This window comes from Myodes glareolus, chromosome 2 (assembly GCF_982192425.1).
Source record: "Myodes glareolus chromosome 2, mMyoGla1.1, whole genome shotgun sequence".
Taxonomy (NCBI): Eukaryota; Metazoa; Chordata; class Mammalia; order Rodentia; family Cricetidae; genus Myodes; species Myodes glareolus.
In genome coordinates, this window is record NC_142027.1 from 50,782,961 (window position 1) to 50,803,362 (window position 20,402).

The 20,402-nt window shown below is 42.4% G+C and overlaps 2 protein-coding genes and 1 non-coding gene across 5 annotated transcripts in view; 1 reads left to right on the forward strand and 2 right to left on the reverse strand.

Annotated features, from left to right (window-relative positions):
• Window positions 1-10,908, reverse strand: part of Qtrt2 (queuine tRNA-ribosyltransferase accessory subunit 2) — a 28,703-nt gene extending 17,795 nt beyond the window's left edge. The window contains exons 1-4 of one of the 3 annotated variants that reach the window (XM_048422601.3): window positions 10,718-10,908; window positions 7,530-7,673; window positions 981-1,201; window positions 486-541 (exon numbers count right to left, since the gene is read on the reverse strand). In XM_048422601.3, coding sequence (XP_048278558.1) covers window positions 486-541; window positions 981-1,180 — 256 coding nt within the window. In that variant the 5' untranslated portion in view covers window positions 1,181-1,201; window positions 7,530-7,673; window positions 10,718-10,908. Of the gene's footprint in view, window positions 1-485; window positions 542-955; window positions 1,202-7,529; window positions 7,674-10,717 lie in introns of those variants that run through there. The other 2 variants (XM_048422602.3, XM_048422605.3) reach the window with 2 other exon arrangements.
• Window positions 7,269-7,400, reverse strand: LOC125393017 (small nucleolar RNA SNORA84). The gene has a single exon (XR_007229681.1). It is a non-coding gene; the product is annotated as a small nucleolar RNA SNORA84 (small nucleolar RNA).
• A 17-nt stretch (window positions 10,909-10,925) lies between the features above and the next one.
• Window positions 10,926-20,402, forward strand: part of Ccdc191 (coiled-coil domain containing 191) — a 69,009-nt gene continuing 59,532 nt past the window's right edge. The window contains exons 1-3 of the mRNA XM_048422595.3: window positions 10,926-11,184; window positions 13,242-13,280; window positions 20,118-20,259. Coding sequence (XP_048278552.3) covers window positions 10,930-11,184; window positions 13,242-13,280; window positions 20,118-20,259 — 436 coding nt within the window. The 5' untranslated portion in view covers window positions 10,926-10,929. The remainder of the gene's footprint in view (window positions 11,185-13,241; window positions 13,281-20,117; window positions 20,260-20,402) is intronic.

Genomic DNA, 20,402 nt, shown 5'->3' on the forward strand with positions numbered 1-20,402 from the left:
TCTACTTCCAGAACAAAAGATACTAACCCATCAGAACACACGAATGAGGCTCATGCATGAGCTCTGGAGTATATGGATCCTATGGTCTGTGCTCTAGTCTTTAGAGCGTTGGTCCCACCCATTCACCGTAACCATTGCTTCCACCCTGACCTGGCTAACACCTGTTCTCCCCTAATCCAACCAGACACCCCCTAATCTTCTTCAAGAATTCTTTATTCTGACCCCTTTCATATGTACCCAGAGCAGGTTATATGCCCCTGTGGTCTGTCATGATATATGTATATAACCCTGATTCTACAAAGCAGTAAGAATCATGTGTTTCCCACTGAACCTTTAATCCCCAATGCTTTGCTCTTAGATGCCCCAAAGATAATTATTTAAAAAGAAGAAATAAATGTATGAGTCACAGTTAAGTCAGCAGGACCAACAAACTCCAAACAGATACATCACAAATCACATATACACGTGATTTAAATAGTCATTACCTATAAAGCTTCCGACTCCTTTTTTATACTCTGCCAAGACCTCATGATGTTCTGCTCTGTAAGGAAAACAGAAAAAGGTATGGCATAGCAATGGAAATGGCCACTCGCTAGCTACTCTGTACAGCACCAGAGACCCTTCTCCTCACCCAAATAAACCTCAAAAACAAAACGCATCGCTCTTCAAGATGTGCAACCAGCAGGGCTGGGTTCGTTAGTTAAAATGAAGGTATACAATTTGCCAGTGGTACAAAAGAAACAAAGACAAAACAACTGCTTCAGAACACCTGGATTTCCTTCCCTTTTCTTGTCCTTTAAAATCACTATTAACACAGTAACTCAGTCACTTGTCATACAACAGTTTCAATTAAACAGTTTCCTGATTTCATCTTTAAAATCTATAAATTATGCATGTGAGAAAAAAGAAGAAAAATAAGAAACCTTCCTCTCTGCTGCATCTAAGGGCTGGATACCTGAATGATTAGGTTCAGCACTCACAAGGTTGACAGTGTGAGCTGGGCCATGGCTGGGACCCCATGGATATTATGCAGTGTGTGATGTGTCAGGTGTGGGGCAGAGCCAGTCCTGGTGTAGAGAAGACAGCCTGGAATGTCCACTGTGCAGTCCCCTGCTTTGCCCAGGTTTTGTATTTTTCCCAGACGACAGCCATTAACGACTTTGACGAGACTCAGCTTCATCTTTAGGGATTCTTCCAGGTTCTAAGAAGAAAACAGCATTAAATTTAGAAGGCAATTCTTGGCATGAAAAGGCTAAGTACTTTGCAAAGAAAGCAATATGCACATAAATGAATGGCTGTGTATCTATTACCTCCAGCTCACATCTTTCTGGGGGGATCAGGATCAGGACAAGGTGTAAAAAAAGACCAGGATTCTTTCTCCAAAATCCCATAACAAAATGGTAACAATCATTTTGACATGCATTAACATTTCATTTGTATTTTAATGAAGTTTTCGTGAAGTTCAGAGAGTAAAATAGCCCCACTGGTCAGCCTTACAGACTAGGCAGTGGAAGTATACACCTTTAATTCCAGTAGCCACACTAGTAGCCATAGTGCATGGGCAGTGCATGCCTTTAATCGCAGTACAAAACGGGAGGAGACAGCTCTCAGTCTCAGTCTCATTTTGAGATTTCTGGAAGCAGGATCACCATTTTAGACTGAGGTAGAGGTAAGAGCCAGCGACTGGCTGCTTTTTTTCTGGTCTTTAGGTTGAACTCTAATATCTATCTCTGAGTTTTTATTAATCATGCTTCATTTTATTAACTGTCTATGAGTGTGTGTGTGTGTGTGCTTGCACACGTGCACATACTTTTATAGAAGCTGATAAAAACAGGTCACTCTGCCTTGAAAACATGCCAGGGAGGACCACAGCGTTTGGAACACGTGTTACTTACTAATTTGAACCACATTTCTTTCTCCAACTTGAGAAAATAGTAAGCAATATTTTCCCCTTCTAATAGTGTTGTTCAATAAAAAAGATTCCAAAACAGTATAATGAATATATATCATAGACTACCCAGCATAAAGTAACGGATTATCTGCAAAGTGGGAAGGTATTCCACTTTATTCCATCGAGATGAGAAACTATGTGAGCATATAAGTGATCTATGAATGATTTCATAATGAGAAAGGTAAAACTTTTTAAGAAAAAATACAGATACTCTTTCTAACTTCTATAGATACACTAAGAAGATTTGAAAAAACAACAGAAAACATTTCTTATAGCATGCGGTTAAATAATTAGTACTCAGTGTGAAAAGTTATGAGTTTTTAAGATGCACAGGAGGGCTAGGGAGATGGCTCAGTGGGTAAAGGGGCTTTCTGCCAAGTTTGCCAACCTAAGTCTAATCTCCCTTGTAAAAGGGGAAGAGCAGAACTTATTCTGCAGTTGACCTTTGACCTCCACATGTGTCATAATATCTACACACAGACAAGCACACATTTTTTAAAATTTAAATGTTACTGGACATATCAAAATTTTATAAATACATTACATCACTACAGCAAAGACTCTTGAGAATTCTTGTCAGTTGGACCAGGCCAAGGTTGTGTGCATGTGACTGTATGAGGCCAGCAAGGAACCCCAATTCCCCAGGATCCACCTGTTTAGCACCCCAGTGGTGAGTTACATACAGGTGCACAACGGCCATGTCAGGCATTTACATGGGTACTGGGAACCCAAACCCAGGTCCCTCATGCTTGCAGAGCAAACACACACTGATTCATCCCCTCAGCCCTGACCCAGACTTTATCAGTAAATGATTTATTAGTTATGTGACAAACTTCTGCTGTGGGACAATGGCCTTGTACCCTGTAAATGTTTGCCAGTTGTACTGGTTTAATAAAATGCTGTCTGGCCAGTAGCCAGGTAGGAAGTATAGGCGGAGCAAACAGAACAGGAGAATTCTGGAAGAGGAAAGGCTCAGTCTGCAGTCAAACTCAGACACAAAGGAAGCAAGATGAGAATGCCTCGCTGATAAAAGGTACCAAGCCACATAGCTAACAGAGAATTATGGGTTGATGTAGGATGTTAAGAGTTAATAAGAAGTCTGAGCTACTAGGCCAACCAGTTTATAATTATTGTAGGCCTCTTGTGTGTTTCTTTGGGACTGAACGGCTGTGGGCCCAGGTGGGCCAGAAACCACTGTCAATACACTTCAGCCACAGAGCCTGTCTTCTAAAGACAATCATTGTTTAAGACAACCCAACAGAGCGGAGAGATAGCTCAGTAGGTAAAGGGACTGCAAGTACAAGGTCCTGAGTTGAATCACCACATTCACATCTTTTAAAAGCTGGGCCTGTGAATGGGGTACATGCTTGTAATCCCAGGTCTGAGGAGGCGGAGACAAACAGATGCCTGTGGGCTATGTGGCCAGCCAGCCAGCCTAACCTGTAGACCCAGACCAATGAGAAACCCTGACTCAAAAAACGGTGGTTCAGGCATGAAGAAAGACACTAGACGTCCTCTGACCTCCATTAGTGTGCACACACGTACCCCACAATGTAATTTTTCAGCCACAGATAAGGCTGCACTTTCGGGTTCTAAAGGAAGGCACGTGAGGACAGGCCCTCAGGCATAAAGGACCCCACGTGACCCATGTGCACGCATGCGTGAGTCACCCCTCATCTGTGTCATCAGCATGACATAGTCACACCAACCCCCTGTGCACATGTACTAGGCAGCTTTTAAAAGCTGGACGTGCCATCTTTCACGCACATGCGTTCTCTCTCTCTCTGCACACCTTTTCCTAGGCCTGTATGCACGCCCCCTAATAAACTCCTAAGCGGAATTGTTGGTGATCCGTGTCTCCTCCTCACTCGCGCCTGGTAATTTCACACCCTCCATATACACAAAGATATAATCAAACAAGCAGTTACATTAGGTAAAAAAAGAATTCATAAACACAATTATGATTTAAGAACTAAGTTCTTATATTTAAATATTATTAAAGTCATAAGAATATTAGACACAGAATATCTTGTGTATATTCTAACAAGACTTCATAGAAATCATAAATTATAAAACCTAATACAAATGTTTGCAAAATGTCAATAAGCATAAAAATGACTGTTATTAGTGTTATGAAATTGCCTGTGGGTCCCAAGCAGCTTGCAGCAGGCAGGGTCCCGGTGCCTGGTTCCAAGCAGGGGGGGTGGGGTCGGGTCTGGCAGCTGTCCGACAGCCGCCGCCAGCCCCAGTGAGCAGGCAGCATGTAGGAGCAGGCAGCGTGTAGGAGGCACAGACACATAGTACGGAACAGAATTGGATATTTATTAGTTGAATTATGGAATGGGAAGGAAAGAGGGGAGAAGGGTGGAAAGAGAGGAGAGAGAGAGAAAGGGAAGAGAAAAGAGAGGACAGAGAGAGAGAGAGGGAAGAGAGAAGAAGTGGGGAGAAGGGGAGCATGAGGGGCCAAAAGGAAGTCAAGATGGCGAGAGGAGGGGCAGCCGCCAGGAGTGGGCGTGACTTGTCTCTTAAAGTGACAAACAATCATAACAATTAGGGGGTTAGAAAGATACTTTGTACACCAAATGCTTGTCATGTAACATGAAGACCTGAATTCAGATCTCCAAAACCCCTGTAAAAGCCAGGAACATCAGCGAAGATCCATAACCCTAGAGCTGTGGGTAGGATGGAGGTGGAGCCAAACAAGGAAGACTGGCAGAGGCTTGGAGCTCATTGGCCGGCCAGCCTAGACAAACAGTGAATTCTATATTCAGAGAAAGACCCTGCCTTAAAAACTAAAGTGGAGAAAAGAAAGACAAGAAGTGGGAGAGGAGAGGAAGAAGGAACCTGGGAGGGGGAGAAGGGGAAGATTTATGAATATGATTAAGATATACTGTACGAAATTCTCAAAGACTTAAATTATTACTTTAAAAAGAAAGGCTAGAAAACACTTTCTAATTTTTCTAAACTCAATCTTAACTTCATTTTTAGTTGTCTCAACTCCATCTAGTTTCTCATCTATCAATAAACATTTACATTAGTTACATCACAAAATTATAGCTATTAGGAATAAATGTTAGGGGAAAACTAATTATTTTAACAGTGACTAGTATAAAAGCTACTTTTCAAAAGCAAAAACCTTGTTGATAGTTATTTAAATGATTAAAAGATGAAAATCCATCCTGCCACTTTATATAAAAAAAACCCAAATATAGGCCAATAAGACTTTAATCTAGAAAATTTTACACCAGAATTCTATTCCTCATTTATTGACTACAACTCTTTTACATATGTAACTACCGTAAACCAGCAGCACTTGGAAGCCATGCTGTAGCAAAGCTGAGAGCAGTGAACACCTGAGAAAAGAAGCAGCTTCAGTAAGGAATTTTCTAGTTCTAGAAACCAGAGCCTGCTGCTCTTCCTCTTCAGAAAAAGTCTTGTTTGAGCTGTTTAGGGGTTGTAAAGAGCTTAAATGTACACAAGCTGTATTTTTAAATCAAATTCAGAGAAAGGCAGTAAGAGCCTTCACAGAGCAATATCTGAATTAGTATGTAAAAAGGAAAGCTTAAGAATATTTACATCATCAACCATAAGGGAAAACTATGTAACATCACTTTCAAGGAAACGGAAATAGAGATCATTGTTATATAAAATAAGCCACATACAGAAAGACAAGTGCCACAGGTTCTTCACTCGCATATAGAAATTAGAATTAGGGCTGGAGAGATGGCTCAGTGGTTAAGAGCACTGACTGCTCATCTGGAGGTTCTGAGTTCAATTCCCAGCACTCACATGGTGGTTCACAACCATCTATAATGAGGTCTGGTGCCCTCTTCTGGCCTGCAGGCATACATGTAGACAAAACACTGTACCCACAATAAAAAAAAAAGAAATTAGAATTAAAGGAGGTTGTTTTGTACAAATACATAGAACCAAATGATAGAGGCATGCATAGATCCACTGCAAAAATAGCTGGAAATTCTGTTCTAATCCCATGCCAAAATACATAGTAAAACTTAATCTAATGCAAAACTTAGTGATTTTTTTAAAAGAATAAAGCAAGTCAGCACCAAAAGCAATTTTTAAAATTGGAGACTAAACAAAATCAGATAAAGGAAAAATGGGTCTGTAAGTGCTTTTGCCCCACAGAAGGCTCATACAGGAAGCTAAATATAATACTGGCTAAAGAAAGAATTAAAATAAGTAACAAATATATTCATAAAGGCAACTGTCACGAATTCTCTCAATATAAAGCAACTCATTCTCCAAGGTCAGACCAGCCACTGTTTTTAAAGAGTGCAGAGGCATTAAACCTGGAAGACCCGACTCAGTCTTCCCCTGGGGAAAGCCCAGATCCTCAAGAGGGAAGAATAAGCATGGTCTGAGAGGCCCCATCAGTTGCCAGGAGAGCCTGGAGCATAACTAACTTAATCCTGAGTGTACTCTCCATCACCCTTTCCCAACCCGCTGGGACCGAAGAGAACGCAGCAAGCCCTGGGTAACACGGAGGACAGCTGCGGACAGTCTCTATTCACAGCCTCTTTCCGTCAGAGAAATGGTCATAAAACCTATGGACATGAAATAAGTACAAAAAATTCACTGATAAATTTTACCATTTATTAAAGACGAAGGGACTGGGGAGATGGCTCAAAGGTTAAAGCACTGGTGTTGAGCGGGCGGACAGAAGTTTCGATTCCCAGAACCCATGTAAATGCCAGGTGGGTATGACAGCCCACCTTGAATTCCAGCCTCCGAAGGCAGAGAAAAGGTATCCCCAGAGCAAGCTATAGAAAGAAAGCTACAGAAGAAACCAGCTGTACTAGTGAGCTCTAGGTCTGGCTGAGACCCTGCCTCAGTGAATAAGGTAGGATGGAGGACTCCTGATGTCAGCCCCAGGCCTCCACCTGCATGTGTACACACAAACAGAAGCAGGTTAAAATAAATTGGCATCCTCATGAAATGAATGTACTTGTTTATTTTTTTGATAAAGAATTAAAGGTTCGCTTAATATTTGACATTAAAAAGATGCACCGTTGATTACAATTTTGATTTTATAATCATAAATGCTTTTCCTATAAGGGCAGAAAGCTTTGTATAAAAGACACAACAGTCTTGAATCTCAGCTGAGGATTTATTTTCAGAGCTAGAAGAAGCAATACTTCCTATCTTCATTCATTGTCCAATATTAGATATGTTTTCCTAATTGTAACATTTTTATATACAAGTCTTTATTAAGAATTAATGCATACAATATAGACATAAATATACACTGACGCATACAGGTTTTGATTTTTGACCTTTTTTGTTTGTTTGTCTTAAACAATGTACCAATGGCCGGGCTATGGCAGCTGCTGAGAAGAAACAGCTCCCATGCATAAATCACAGGATTTCTCTGGCCCATCGCAGCCACAAGAAAGCTGTGCCTACACAACACCTCCAGCAAGCACAGGGCAGTTTTTAAGACACACCGTGAGAGTGACATAACCATTAACACACGCGAAGCTGACGGTGCAGACCAATGTCTCCACGACACCACGCGGTCCTACTGGCTTCCATCACCATCCCCTCCCTTTGCACTCACTGTGAATCTCTTCTGTTGCTGGTTTTGTCTTTTCCCTCTCAAACCCACAGTGAAAGCCTTTGGAGGTCCTTAGGAGGAACCCTGAGCAGGTAGGGGAAACTGACGACACCGGGCCCTAGCACTGCCAGTGTTATTCTCCTGCATCTGTCGGGAGAGAAAGAATTTTTAAATGCCTCTTGAATAGACTGTCTTTATGGAAAGTTGTCCCAAATTTGGTAACTGAATGCAGTATGCCCAGATGATCAGACTTTGGGGGGGGGCAATAGTTCCTCCTCCTTCTCCATACAGCATCAACAGTTATATATGTGCAGAAACGAACTATGAAGGACTTCTGAACAACATGACGCACTGCACTGACTCACAAATGATGGATGTTAAAATATTCTAAATACTTCAAAATTTTTACACTACTTGGTAGGGGAGAAATATACTGACAACTCTAAACTTTACTAGGTACAAGTCTGGAAACAGTCATCAAGAAAATGAATGACAGAATATACAATAGCCAAACATGTTTGAAAGGAATCAAGAAGTTTAAAGAAAATTTCAATTATCCCATGAAGATTAAAAAGAAAAGCATATCAAAAATAGAAACTACAGGGCTGGGGCATCGGTTTGGTGGTTAGGAGCACTTGCTATCTGTGCAGAGGACCCGGGTCTGGTCCCTAGCATCAATGCTGCTCATAAGCCTGCAATTGCAGTTCCAACTGGGTTTCCTTTTCTCATGAGGGTGCCATGCATGCTTGTGATGCACATATATACGTGCAGGCAAAAATAGTCACACACAGAAAATAAAAGTAACTCTTAAAAAAAGAAAAGGAAAGAAAAAAATCCAGCAGAAAGTGGAGGCACATGTCTTTAATCCCAGCACCCGAGAAACAGAGAGGATGGCAAATCTCTGCAAGTTTCAGGCCAGACAGGGATATATAAGGAGGTGCTGTCTGGGGAAAAAATGCAAATGATGATCAAGTAAGTCTGAATGTTATTGGTCACAATAAAGCTAGACTAATCTCATCCACCGAAAGGCCTAACAACGGCAGTAGCTACATTTATTGGGTATTTACTGTTGTGCTTTATACATTAACTCCATTAACCCTCATACCACATACAACAGAGCCTATTCTCTCCAGCCTCCTATAAATTAGTAAAGTGATGTTAACAAAGTCACTGTCATGGTTTGAATAAAAATGGCCCCACAGGCTCACATATTTGAATGCTTGCTCACCAGGGAGTAGCCCTATCTGGAAGAATTAGGAATGAGGTGGGGTTTGGTTGGAGGAAGTATGTCACTGGGGGTGTGCTCTGAGGCTCCAAAAGCCAAGCCTACAGATGAGGATGCAGCTCTCAGCTACCGCTGCGGTGTCTGCCTGCATGCCAACATGCTTCCTGCTAGGATATTAACGGTCTAAAACTCTAAACTGTAGGCAAGCCCCAATTAAAGGCCTTCTTTTGTAAAAGCTGCTTTAGTTATGGTGTCTCTTCACAACAATAGAACACTGATGAAGGCGGTTACCCAGAGCTGGTCCTGAAACTACAGAAGTTTAATTTTTGAGACCATAACATAGGCCGGTGGCTTAGGAGAAACCCAGTTTGTCAAACAGCACATGAAATGTTTCCATCTTAACTGCGATATTACCCATTTTGCTACAGTGTTATTGCTTTTTCCTAGCTCCCTCCTCCACCTCTAATCCATCATCCCAGTCTCTATAGCAATGGTTCTCAACCTGTGGGGTGTGACCCCTGAGGTGGGGCGGAGCAACAAATGACTCTTTCACAGGGGTTGCCTAAGACCATCAGAATACACAGATATTCATATTACGATTCACTGAAGTAACAAAATTAGTTACGATGTAGCAACAAAAATAATTTGATAATTGGGGGTCACCACAACATGAGGAACTGTGTAAAGGGTCTCAGCATTAGGAAGGTTGAGAACCACACTGTTCTATAGCCTTTCTAAATGGACACATACTATATTATGGTCACCTCTCTGAATTCTGCGTTTCTTTCAGGATAAAAATGGGCAGCTCTCCCAAAGAGGCACCTGTCCCAAAGAACAGACATGAAACTAACTCCTCCAAATGATCTACTGTTGTGACAGAGTAAGGTCTGCATGTCACACAGCCTGTTCAAACACCTTCTTTCCAGCCATACTCAAGTTAGAGGACACAAGCTAGGATTTGGGGGCATGGCCTTCCTTAGCATATTTCCAATTTAAAGTTTGCTTTACATTTCCTGGTTGAAGGTTTTACATACATTGATTTTCAATCATTAACACACTTCCAGGGTGTAGGTACTATAGGACCCAGCCTAGACAAGCTCTATAGAGGTCTGAGTCTCAGTAGTTTACTCTGAGGCAATACCTGGTTCCGATAAAGACCACACACTGAGTCTACCCAGGCACGACCCAGGAACAGACCATCCAAAGGGAATTCCTAACGTTCCAACATATGTTGGAACACACCCATTGCTTTTCACCAAGACACCCCCAGACAAATGTCAGCCAATCAGGGGTCCTAAACCTTAGTAATCCTCACCCCCACCTTTGTTACTATAAAAACCCAACTCCTAATTGAGCTTGGGGCTCCCCAATCACTCCAATACGTTGGACACACGGTGAGACAGAGTTTGCAAACATGTGTAATAAAGGCTCTTTGCTTTTACATACAGGACTCAGTTTCCTGGTGGGGTTTTTTTTGGGGGGGAGGTGACTCCGTGATCTGGACATAACAGATACAGTTCCATTTTTGTAAGCAGTATACTCAATTGCCAACAAGTAGCTGGGTCCAAATCTCCAGTTCTAAATTTCTGCCCCGCCTTGAAAGTACATACTCCTTCAGTGAACTGTTCTTCACAACATCCAGGCTTGGCTATTGAGGTTCAGTTTTCTCTTAGTTCCGTTAGCCATCCCTGGAGCTTTAGACCTTACTGTTTTTATGCCTTCTCAAGTACATGGTAAATTCAGAAAAACTTCCGGCTGAGCAGCTCACTCTCGGACAGGGACCGGGAGAAAAGAGGCCCCTTTCTCTCTAAGATGTATGTGTCCGGCAATCTCACTGATGAGACTCTGAGCCGGCGGAAGCCTAGACCAACAGGAAATCAAGAAATAACAAGGTGGGAGTAAGACGGAAATGTAAGCAGGAAAGTGCGCGACTCACCCGCTCTCATTAAGGAAAAGAGATACTCACCCGTAGATTACAACACTTCGTACCGCCAGGACCCTTAAACTCCTAGCAGGAGATAACACGTGTTCTGCTTGCAGAGCTCGCGGTCCACTGAACCACCGCCTCTGCTGCAGAACCAATCAGGATGTTCTGTGTCATCATCCAGCGCCAGACATAGGCAAAGGCCCCGCTAAAGTAAACCCAGCGAGAACCACCGATGCCATGGTAACTGGGCAATGAGAGCTTCCCGCGCAATGCCTCCTGGGAGCAGTAGTTCCAGAATGTCCGACCCCTGTCTAACTGGTAGATGGTGGAACTACAACTCCCAGCACCACCCAAATGCAGCCTGGGACGAGGCGCGATTGTCACTGTTGTGGTCTAAGTCTAGGCCTGAACTTGAAAATATACTGCTGGCGTCCCAAGAAAAGTCTTCAAAGAAGAGAATGGAGCTGAGTCGCTGGAAACGGCTTTCAAGGAAGCTGAATCCCAAGGTGATCCCAATCGGAAGCTTTGAGAAACACGGGCCGGCCCTAGGCGTCACACTGTCCTGAAAGCCTGCCGCTTCCCCCTCCCTGCGATTCCTCACTCTCCCCCCCCCCCCGGGGGGGCATTCTTATCTGGTCTTGACTGACCTGGAGCCTGCACAGCTCTGAGAGTGGTTCTAGGAACCTTAGGGTCTGTGTACTCACCACTCTGGTGGGCAAAAACCTGTAAGGATTGTTCCCATCTAAGCGGAGAGGTCTACTAGTGCCCATTGGGGTGAGGGAAAGTTGACCCTCATCCTTACTCCAATAGCAGTTTTAGGAAACTTTCTGCACATTTCTTTCCCTCCCTTTCAAATCTTAGGTGAGGGATTTTTGAAAGGAAGAAAACAAATCACATTAAATTTTCTGCTGTTACCCCTTGTATCCCCCACTTCCAGTTTTACATCAGACATCTAAAATGAACCAGAAGTCCAAATGGTTATATCTCAATTCTTTATCCATGTGGTTATTTCTATATTCCACCAGTGTTCAGCGATAGATCCTTCCTTTATTTGTTACCTCTTCTATACACTAGCTCCTAAAGACACACACAAACCGACCATGCCGTTTTCAACTTGGCACAGACAAAAGTGACGTGCAAAGTCACAGTCATACCAAGTGCGCTTTCCAGAATACCTTTTTAACAGTCACAAAAATAAATGCTTTAGATGTAAATGAGAGCATCGAGACGGAGGGGCGTCAACTTCCAGCTGCAGAGCAGCTTCACCAGCTGTTTTCACTCCTTACTTACGGTTTCTTGTATAAAGAAAGACAATCCTCGAGATGTGTGGCTTTTGTGGGGGCCCGAGGCAGTCATTCTTGTGGGTTATTCTAAATATAGAAACACTGTACACAGGGCACCTTCCACTTAGTGAAAATCATGTTCTTGATGCTAGAGGGCAGAGGCCAGAGCATTCGAGAGTGGGAACTGAGGTCGCTTCACCTGCAAAGTAGCAGTTGCATAATAGTGGGGCCCAAAATAGCTTCTGAATATAGATTTGATGATGAAAGGTAAAAAAAAATTGGGACAACTTAGAACTACAAAAAGAGGGATTTTTTCTTTTTTTTTCTTTTTCTTTTTGCTGATAGTGCTCATTATTACTGTCTAGAGGATAAAGAAAGTAAAAACACAAGAGCGCCTTGAAATTCAGCTGTGCTTGAATAGGATCAGCTCACTCTTTACTGCAGTGGTGGTTACTCAGCAGAGCAGCTGCATTACTGTGTGTAAGGTGAGCTGAAGGCGAAGTGTTAGGGAAATGAAGGAGACCACCATGCCTTTCCCACCAACTTCCACGTGCCAGTTACTTTGCTCTCCCATCATTTTTATTTTCAAATACCTGATTTTTTTTTCCTCAAAGCAAACATCTCTGTTTTCTCTATGATTATTAGAGAGAGAGAGAGAGTTCTGTAAGCTTCTGGGAGTCACAGAGAATACAGAGGAGGATCCATGAAGCCTGATTTCTTGTTTCAAATTAATATCTCATCTGGGTAGAGATAATTTTCTTCATTATATTCTTGGTGCAAGTGTAGAAGTTGAGTGATATAATTCAGTTCTACACCCTCACTCTTTTTAGACCAAACGTCATCTCAGGTGTAGGAAGGACGGAAAGGCATCTGGCTACTTGTGCAAACAGGAAAGAAAGGACCACAGTCTTTAAGCAGAAAATTACACAGAGAGGTGAATTAACCAGCGTTCGTATGGGTTTCACGAGGGGTGTTACATCTAGCATTTCTGCATCTTGACTCTGAGCATTGGAGAACTTAAAAATACAATGCTGATGCCTAGATGGTTGATCAGTTACAGTTCAAGGTGGGTTAGACAAGAAGTAACAAGGATGTCCAGACAAGGCTTCCTGTTTCTTCTGTTGTGGTTCAGTGTGCTCTCATTGCTAGTTGGTGCTGAACTTGCCAGCGGAAAGTTAGGAGGAAAGGATGAAGGATGTGTATGTTTCCATGTGTGTTAGTGGGAAGGATGTTGACAAAGCGGTTGTTGCGCATTAATACTTTGTTTCTTTTTTCTACAGTCTGCATTTGACACTGACAGCGTGGAGCACTGGGTTAAGGTAAGGCTTTTCACAATCAGAATAGAAAGAGATGTGAGAGTCAGACATAATGACAGATCTCCAGTGTGCGTGTGCATGGCTGTTGTTATTCCCACATGATTATGTATGTTACCCCAATTTTATGTTTTTAACATCTTTTATTATTCCGTTGGTTTTCATGAGAGAGCTTAAGTATAAATGATGAGAAAACACATAGATTTGCCTTTCATCTGGCATGCCTATCTCATAAAGAGGCCAAAGGAGTAAGAAAAGAGAGGCCTTGGGAGAGAATGCTGTAGCCTTCTTCAGACACAAGGAAAACTATTCTGTAGTTACTTTAATATGGGGACCCATTGGCAAGAGTATCACCAGAATTCTCTAATGTCTAGAACAATCCAAAAGTGGAGTGAGAGTTTTCACAAAGAGACATGCTCTCCATCACTGGAGTACAGTGCTATATTGTTTGTATTTTAATAAAATACATCTTGCCTGAAGACCATAGGCAAAGCTAAAGCCACTAGAGGCCAGGCAATGGGTGACACATACCTTTAATCTCAGCACTCAGGAAGCGGAGGCAGGTAGATCTCTGTGATTTTGAGGCCAGCCTGGTCTACAAAGCAAGTTCCAGGACAGACTCCAAAGCTACACAGAGAAACCCTGTCTTGAAGAAAACAAAAACAAATGAACAACAACAACAAAAAAAAGAGGGAATATAAAATGAGAGGAGAGAGAGGTTTAGTCTGTAGTCGCCCAGCCTTGCTAGAGGTAAGATTTCTCTAGTGGCTTGGCTGCTTTGCTTTTCTGGTTTTCAGGTTGAACCCCAATATCTCACTTCGGCTTGTTATTATTCATGCTACGTTGGAATAAGCTCTCAAATTTCACTTAATGTTCAGCTAATAAAGAATATGTTTGGGCATCCATTGAAAGGGAGTTGGTTTAGATAACTCCCATAGAAACTGTTATTATACATGACTCCCTGACCTATGACATCCTCCAGTCATGAGATGTTTGTTTTTAATTTAGGTGCTATTTGAATTGTCAGTGCCTTTAAAACACTTCAGGGGTGCACCCCTGAGTGCCAGCCTAGCAGTTCATTGTAATCAGTTTATTTGTGTAGCACATGCTTCAAAATCATGTAATATTTTCCAGAGAATATTCTATCTAAGTTGACAGACATTGTGGGCGTCAGGCAAGATAGATCCCAGGTTACCTGTACTTTGCTTTTAACTATTTATTTTGTTACTATTTGTTAAGTGCCTACCAAATACAAGCTCAGTGTGTTGAGTACCAGTGCTAAAATGAGACACAGACCAGAGTCTATAGCCCAGTGGTGCCTGAAAAACCTACTTAGAGCTGGTAATAGACCTCCAAAGATGTAAGGGAAGCATATGGTAGGAGGCATTAATGTCGATGGGGCTAGGGAAGACTTCCTGGCCACTGCAGAAGCTCTGTCTCAAAAGACCGCCAAAGTAGATTGCATCATGAGTGCCAGCCTCCAGAAGACCACTTAACCTCTAGTAAACCTAGCTTGCCCGTCAGTGTCCAGAGTCCCAGTCCTGAGTTCCTGCAGGGCTCAATCAGACGCCTGCTTACCACCTCTTTCAGAGGGGGAGATTTAATGAGAACTCAAGGATAAAATTCCATTTTGTCTTGTTTCTATGATTTTTCTCCTTCATATAGCTGTCAGCAGTCTGGACTCGGATTTTTATCATTTCCCTAAATCTTCTGCACTGGCTTTTCCTCCTTCTTGCCTTCAAATCTCCCATCTTGAAAAATCAATAAGTTCTTATTTGACCCTGCAGTCTTTTCTGATGGTAGAATGATTTTATTTTCTTATCCAGTATCTACGGATATATAGTATGAGCTCTTGGCTTTTATATTTTCATTCTCTCCTGTCATAACTATTATTGCTTAGTCTCTGTTTCTTATTCAGTCAGCAGTAGCACACACACACACACACACACACACACACACACACACACTCCATTTATTTCACTTTCCATTCTGCAAACTGCTACCAGAAATGACTCCCTGACCAAACCCAGTCATCGTGTGGCAGCCGCCAAACATCTCTAGTTTAATTTGGTAGCTGTGGCATCTGTTTTAAACACCCTCTAGTCCGCTAGCTTTGTCCATTGGACTGTTTTCTCTGGAGTCTCCTTTTACCTCTCTGTTTTACCCTTTTTTCTTTCTGAATTTACTCCATAATAAATCACAACTCTGGATACACCATGAATAGTCGCAGTCTTTCCTCCTAAACCTCCCAAATCCAGTTGAGTGGCCCACCCTTTCCAACACAGCCGAGAACACGTTCAGGGGAAAGATGGTGAAGACAGAGAAAGGCCTCTCTTTAGAACAGCAAAGGAAGGTTTCCCGGTTGTAACATGGATTTAGCTGAAGTAAGTAACCATACAAAGAAAATTGGTAGATTTAATGGATCCAAGTTTGGGAATCACCGCTCCGAAAGTGAAGGGACAGGGATGTGGAAATAAGACAGTATCTGAATGTCCACATGAGTAGGAAGGAAAAGATGTTACTCTTTGAAGGCCTTGTATATGGAGGAGAGAATGACTTGCAATGACTAAAAGACTTGATTGGGTCCAATTTCAGCACTGAGGAATGAAACGTGGAAATGGGATGACGAGGTTGGCGAGGTGGTTAACAGCGTTTGTTTGGTTCAGTAATGAAACATCCTGTCAGCATGGTTCAGGTTAAGTGGGTTGCCGAAGCAGAATTGTGGGAAGTGCTGTGGTCCAGCAGACCTTGAGCCTGAGATGCTGATGGGCATCCACAGAGATGGAGAAATCACGTAGAATTGGGCAGGTGCTTGGCTAGCACTAAATGTGGTGGTACTCTGTGATTTATAATTCATCTTTAGTCTCTCTGACTTATCTTACTCCAGTACATCCGCCTGCTTTACTGACCTTCCTAAACATGTGTTCTGTGTGCTGTCGGATACTGTCTCCTCCAGGTGGGCATCTGAGGTCCTCTGTCAGTCAGACTGTATCAGTTTATCTGAAGCAGCCCATGTACTGGCATTTTGCGTGCCTCCTCTCCCCCAGGTCTTTCTCCTTCCTCTCCATCGAGCAGGCCCTGCCTCTGCTTTGTTACTTGCTGATGCCTCAGCCTGGGATGTCTGTTACCTCTGAGACATGATCTAGATCTCTCCATACAACTCAGCTTCAGTTGCCCCACACCCACTTCAGCAACCTAATCCTGTCCTCAAATAGTTTCCTTAAGAATTGTTATGTACACATTTATTAATAAAACATAAAATACTTGATTTTATAAAGAGTGACTTTTAAAAGAATTGGCACTTTCAAAACTATATAAAACATAGGCATATGAGGATATGTTAAGCTCCTGTTTGTATCATCTGGTCTTAAGGAAATGAAATAGTATTTTGTAAAGGAACTTTTATGGAACATAGCTTCTAACTAATAAGCTTCTTTTTAGGGCTGGAAAGATGGCTCAGTCGTTTAAGCGTTTGTCTTATAAGCATAGGACTCTGAATTAGGTTGCCAGAATCCATGTAAAAGACCAGACGTGGTGGTGGTGTAATTCCAGCTAGGGAAGCAGAGACAGGTGGATCCCAGGGGCCCTCTGGCCATCCAGCAGAGCCTAATTGGTGGCTCCAATACAATGAAAGAAGAACAGTACCAGGGTTGTCCTCTGTCCTGCACACATAGGTGCACACACACCTACACACACACACACACACATACACACACACACACACACACACACAGCCTATTTTCAGATCACTCTGTCTTACTTGAACTTTCTAAGAATGAACTGTTTGTGTCTGTCTCCCTTAGTGTTCATTGGGACACAGGGACAGAGCTAGTCTCCCTCCTGGACATACTGAAAGGGCAGGAGTAAATGGACATGAATGAAATGTACTCGAGACTCCTCTTAGCTCTTATGCATTCATTCTGCAATAAAAAGATAATATTTAAGACAAAGTACTTAAAACACTATTTCAATCCTTGGTGTTGTCTAGTGAGTATTTTAAATGCTTCTTTAAAACATTTAAACATTTAAAACATTTCTTTTTACTCAGTTGCCATTTCCAGACCCTTTTTGAAGTATCAAGACTAGTTTTTCTCCTATTTCCCAAACTCACTACTGTCTTCTAACAAGAACCTGGAGAGATGGCTCAGGGGCTGAAGGCACTTGCCGCCAAGCCCTGACCACCCGAGTCTGATTCCTGGGACCGCATTGTGGAAGGAAACTGACTTGTGCAAGTTATCCTTTGCCATCCATCCTCACACAAATAGAAATGAAATGTATGTAATAAAGTTTTCTCAGAAAGCTATGCAAATTTCCAATGAAATGGCATGTTATTTGGTTTTCTCTTGGATTCATAGTCTAGAGAATTAAATCAAGTCTACAAATCTCTTGTTTCTTTTTCTTTTATGTGTTTGTTTAAAAATTAAAGTTAATAACTTTATCTGTGTTTCTTTACATGAAATATATATATATATACAAGTGTATATACAAGCGTAAACAGTATATATAAAGTCATTTTTCTGCCAAGCCGAGCCGTGGTGGTGCATACCTTTAATCCCAGCACTCGGAAGGCAGAGGCAGGTGGATCTTTGTGAGTTCAAGACCAGCCTTGTCTACAGAGCAAGTTCCAGGATTGGCTCCATAGTTCCTGGGAAACCCTGTCTCAAAAAAAAAAAAAGTCATTTTTCTTAGAACTTAAGGGTAGGTCTGTGTCAATGTAATCATAATCAATGCCATAACATAAATTCAGATAACCCATGGCCTCTGAGAATTAACATGGGGGAGCATCTCTATAGTGTGGCCTGGTGTCTCCCAACTCAACTCTGATGAGATCATGCTTTGTTTCTGTCTTATAGCATTCCTGTGCCTACTTCCTGTGCCCAGATTTTATCTTTGACTTTTAAACTTTACTTCTCTGCTGACATCCAAAACCTGACACAGGCAACACGAGAATTAAATAACTCATCCTATAGCAAGTTTTTGCAAAGTTAGCACCAAGCTTTCTACCAAGGGCACAAGGCAAAGTCATTTCAAAATAGGTCAGGAACACTATAAACACAGCAGCACAGCATCTTTGAGTAGATCTCTAAGCCACCTCTTCTTTTACTAAGTATTTCCTGGACACTGACCGAGTCCCAGCAAGACTCTGGTTGCTAGGGCTTCAGTGTGAAGAGGGAAGAATCCTGACGATGCTCTGTTTGGAGGCTGCACCAGAGAGCCAGAGAGAGCATGTACTGTAAAGAGATAAAAGACTCAGTCAGAAGAGAGGAGAAGCCCGTGGAGAAGGTGCCTCTGGAGCAAATACTGCAGGGATGTGGGGATTGGTGGGAGAGAGTGCAGACTGAAAGGGTGTCATTTCTGAGGCCTAACGTGTGACACCTCTGCAGTATAGTATTTGAGAGTGGACTTACAAAGGGGTCAGTGTGGTTGACACAAAGGTAGCTGGTGAGATGCAAAGCCCACAAAGGGATTAGGGGCTCAGGACGTTGAAGCACACTGTAAGGATTTATCCTAATGCTAATGGAAATGTTGAAGCGTTTTCTGATATGGCTTTCATGTGAAAGGGACCAATTGCTGCTGTAAAGGATGTTGCAGAAAAGCTGTTAGGAAACGGTCAGTCCTCGGTGGAGCTGATAGCTGTGGACATGCTGTAAAGGGGCAGTCTGTAAATGTGAAAATATTTCAAACATGTATGAGGAGGGAGGGAGGGAAGGAGAGAGGAAAAGCAAGGAAGAGAGAGAGGAATGGGCAGAGAGATGAAGAGAGAGAAAGAGATAGGGGGAGAAAGAGAGGCAGAGAGACTGACTTCAGGTTAAGGAAGACTCCAAAGTTTTTGCCTGTGAGTTGTCATTTGCCAGTGCCAGTCTGAAGAGTGAGCGCTTGCTCAGGAAGAACTTGGGAATACAGCCCCATGTGGACACAGATGCAGGGCTTCGCCTGTGAAGTAAAATGTTCCCTACTCTGCCCAAAGTCCACCATGCTTTTTCAGCTCCTCATTCCCTTACCCGATCCCATGCTTTTATTAGACTCTTGTTGAGTTAGAACAGTCTAGGTGACTACAGTGGTGGCTGTCTATCTCAATTTTATTGAACCTGTGGCTTGCCTAATACACAGTGGTGGTCCCTTTTCGCTATAGTAATTTGAGACTTCAGCCTGTGGTTCCTGTTTACAAGTCCGAGTGGCACAGAAATTGATATCAGATGTTTGCTCAGAATTAAGTATTCAGGTTTCAGGATCCCATTGCCTATGCGTTAAACAAAAGTTACCCAAAGGGGGCCAAAGAGGTAATAGGAATGTGATCAAAGTATGTTACATATGTGTCATAATGAAACCACTATTTTGGACAATTAATACGTTCTAATAAGAATAAAATTTATTTATTGTGAGTGCATGTGTGTAGGCAGATGTACGTGTGTGTGTGTGTGTGTGTGTGTGTGTGTGTGTGTGTGTGTGTGTGTGTAAGCAGATGTACGTGTGTGTGTGTGTAGGTATACACATGCAGTGGTACATGTGTGGAGGTCGGTTCTCTCCTGCCACCTTGTGGGGCCTGGGGATGAAGCTCGGTTGATGCCTGCATGCTAGCACCTCTCATCAGCCCCGTTTCCACTTACCTAAGCCTAAACGACATTCTTGTGAACACCAGGGATGCTGGCTAGAACGTGATGAACTGCTGCGTTTAAGTCAACATTACATATAAAGCTAAAGTACTGCCTAGTGCTCCAACGTAAGTGGGAAAATTAAAAAATCATACTAGCTGCTAAAAAAGCAGCTTCTCAAATTCTCTAAACAAGGCTACTATCATTTAATGAATTTATTTCTTTCCCTTTTTATTCTGTTATTTTTAAGAGAGTGGAGAAAGCTTCGGAATTTGCCATTTCAAATGAATATTTTACCAGAAGTGCAGATTTACCTGGAAGACTCTGGCAACATGCAGTAGATCTGGGGACATGTGAGCAAACAGAGTATCATGATGACGTCTATGAAGAAGGTGAGGGATGCATTTGCTGGTGTGACGTTAGCAGTTCTTAAAGCATAGCTCAGCACTGCCCTGAAGCTGATTCTGGAGTTAACTCCACTACTACATGTAAGACTGTATGTGTGTGTGTGTGTGTGTGTCTGTCTGTCTGTCTG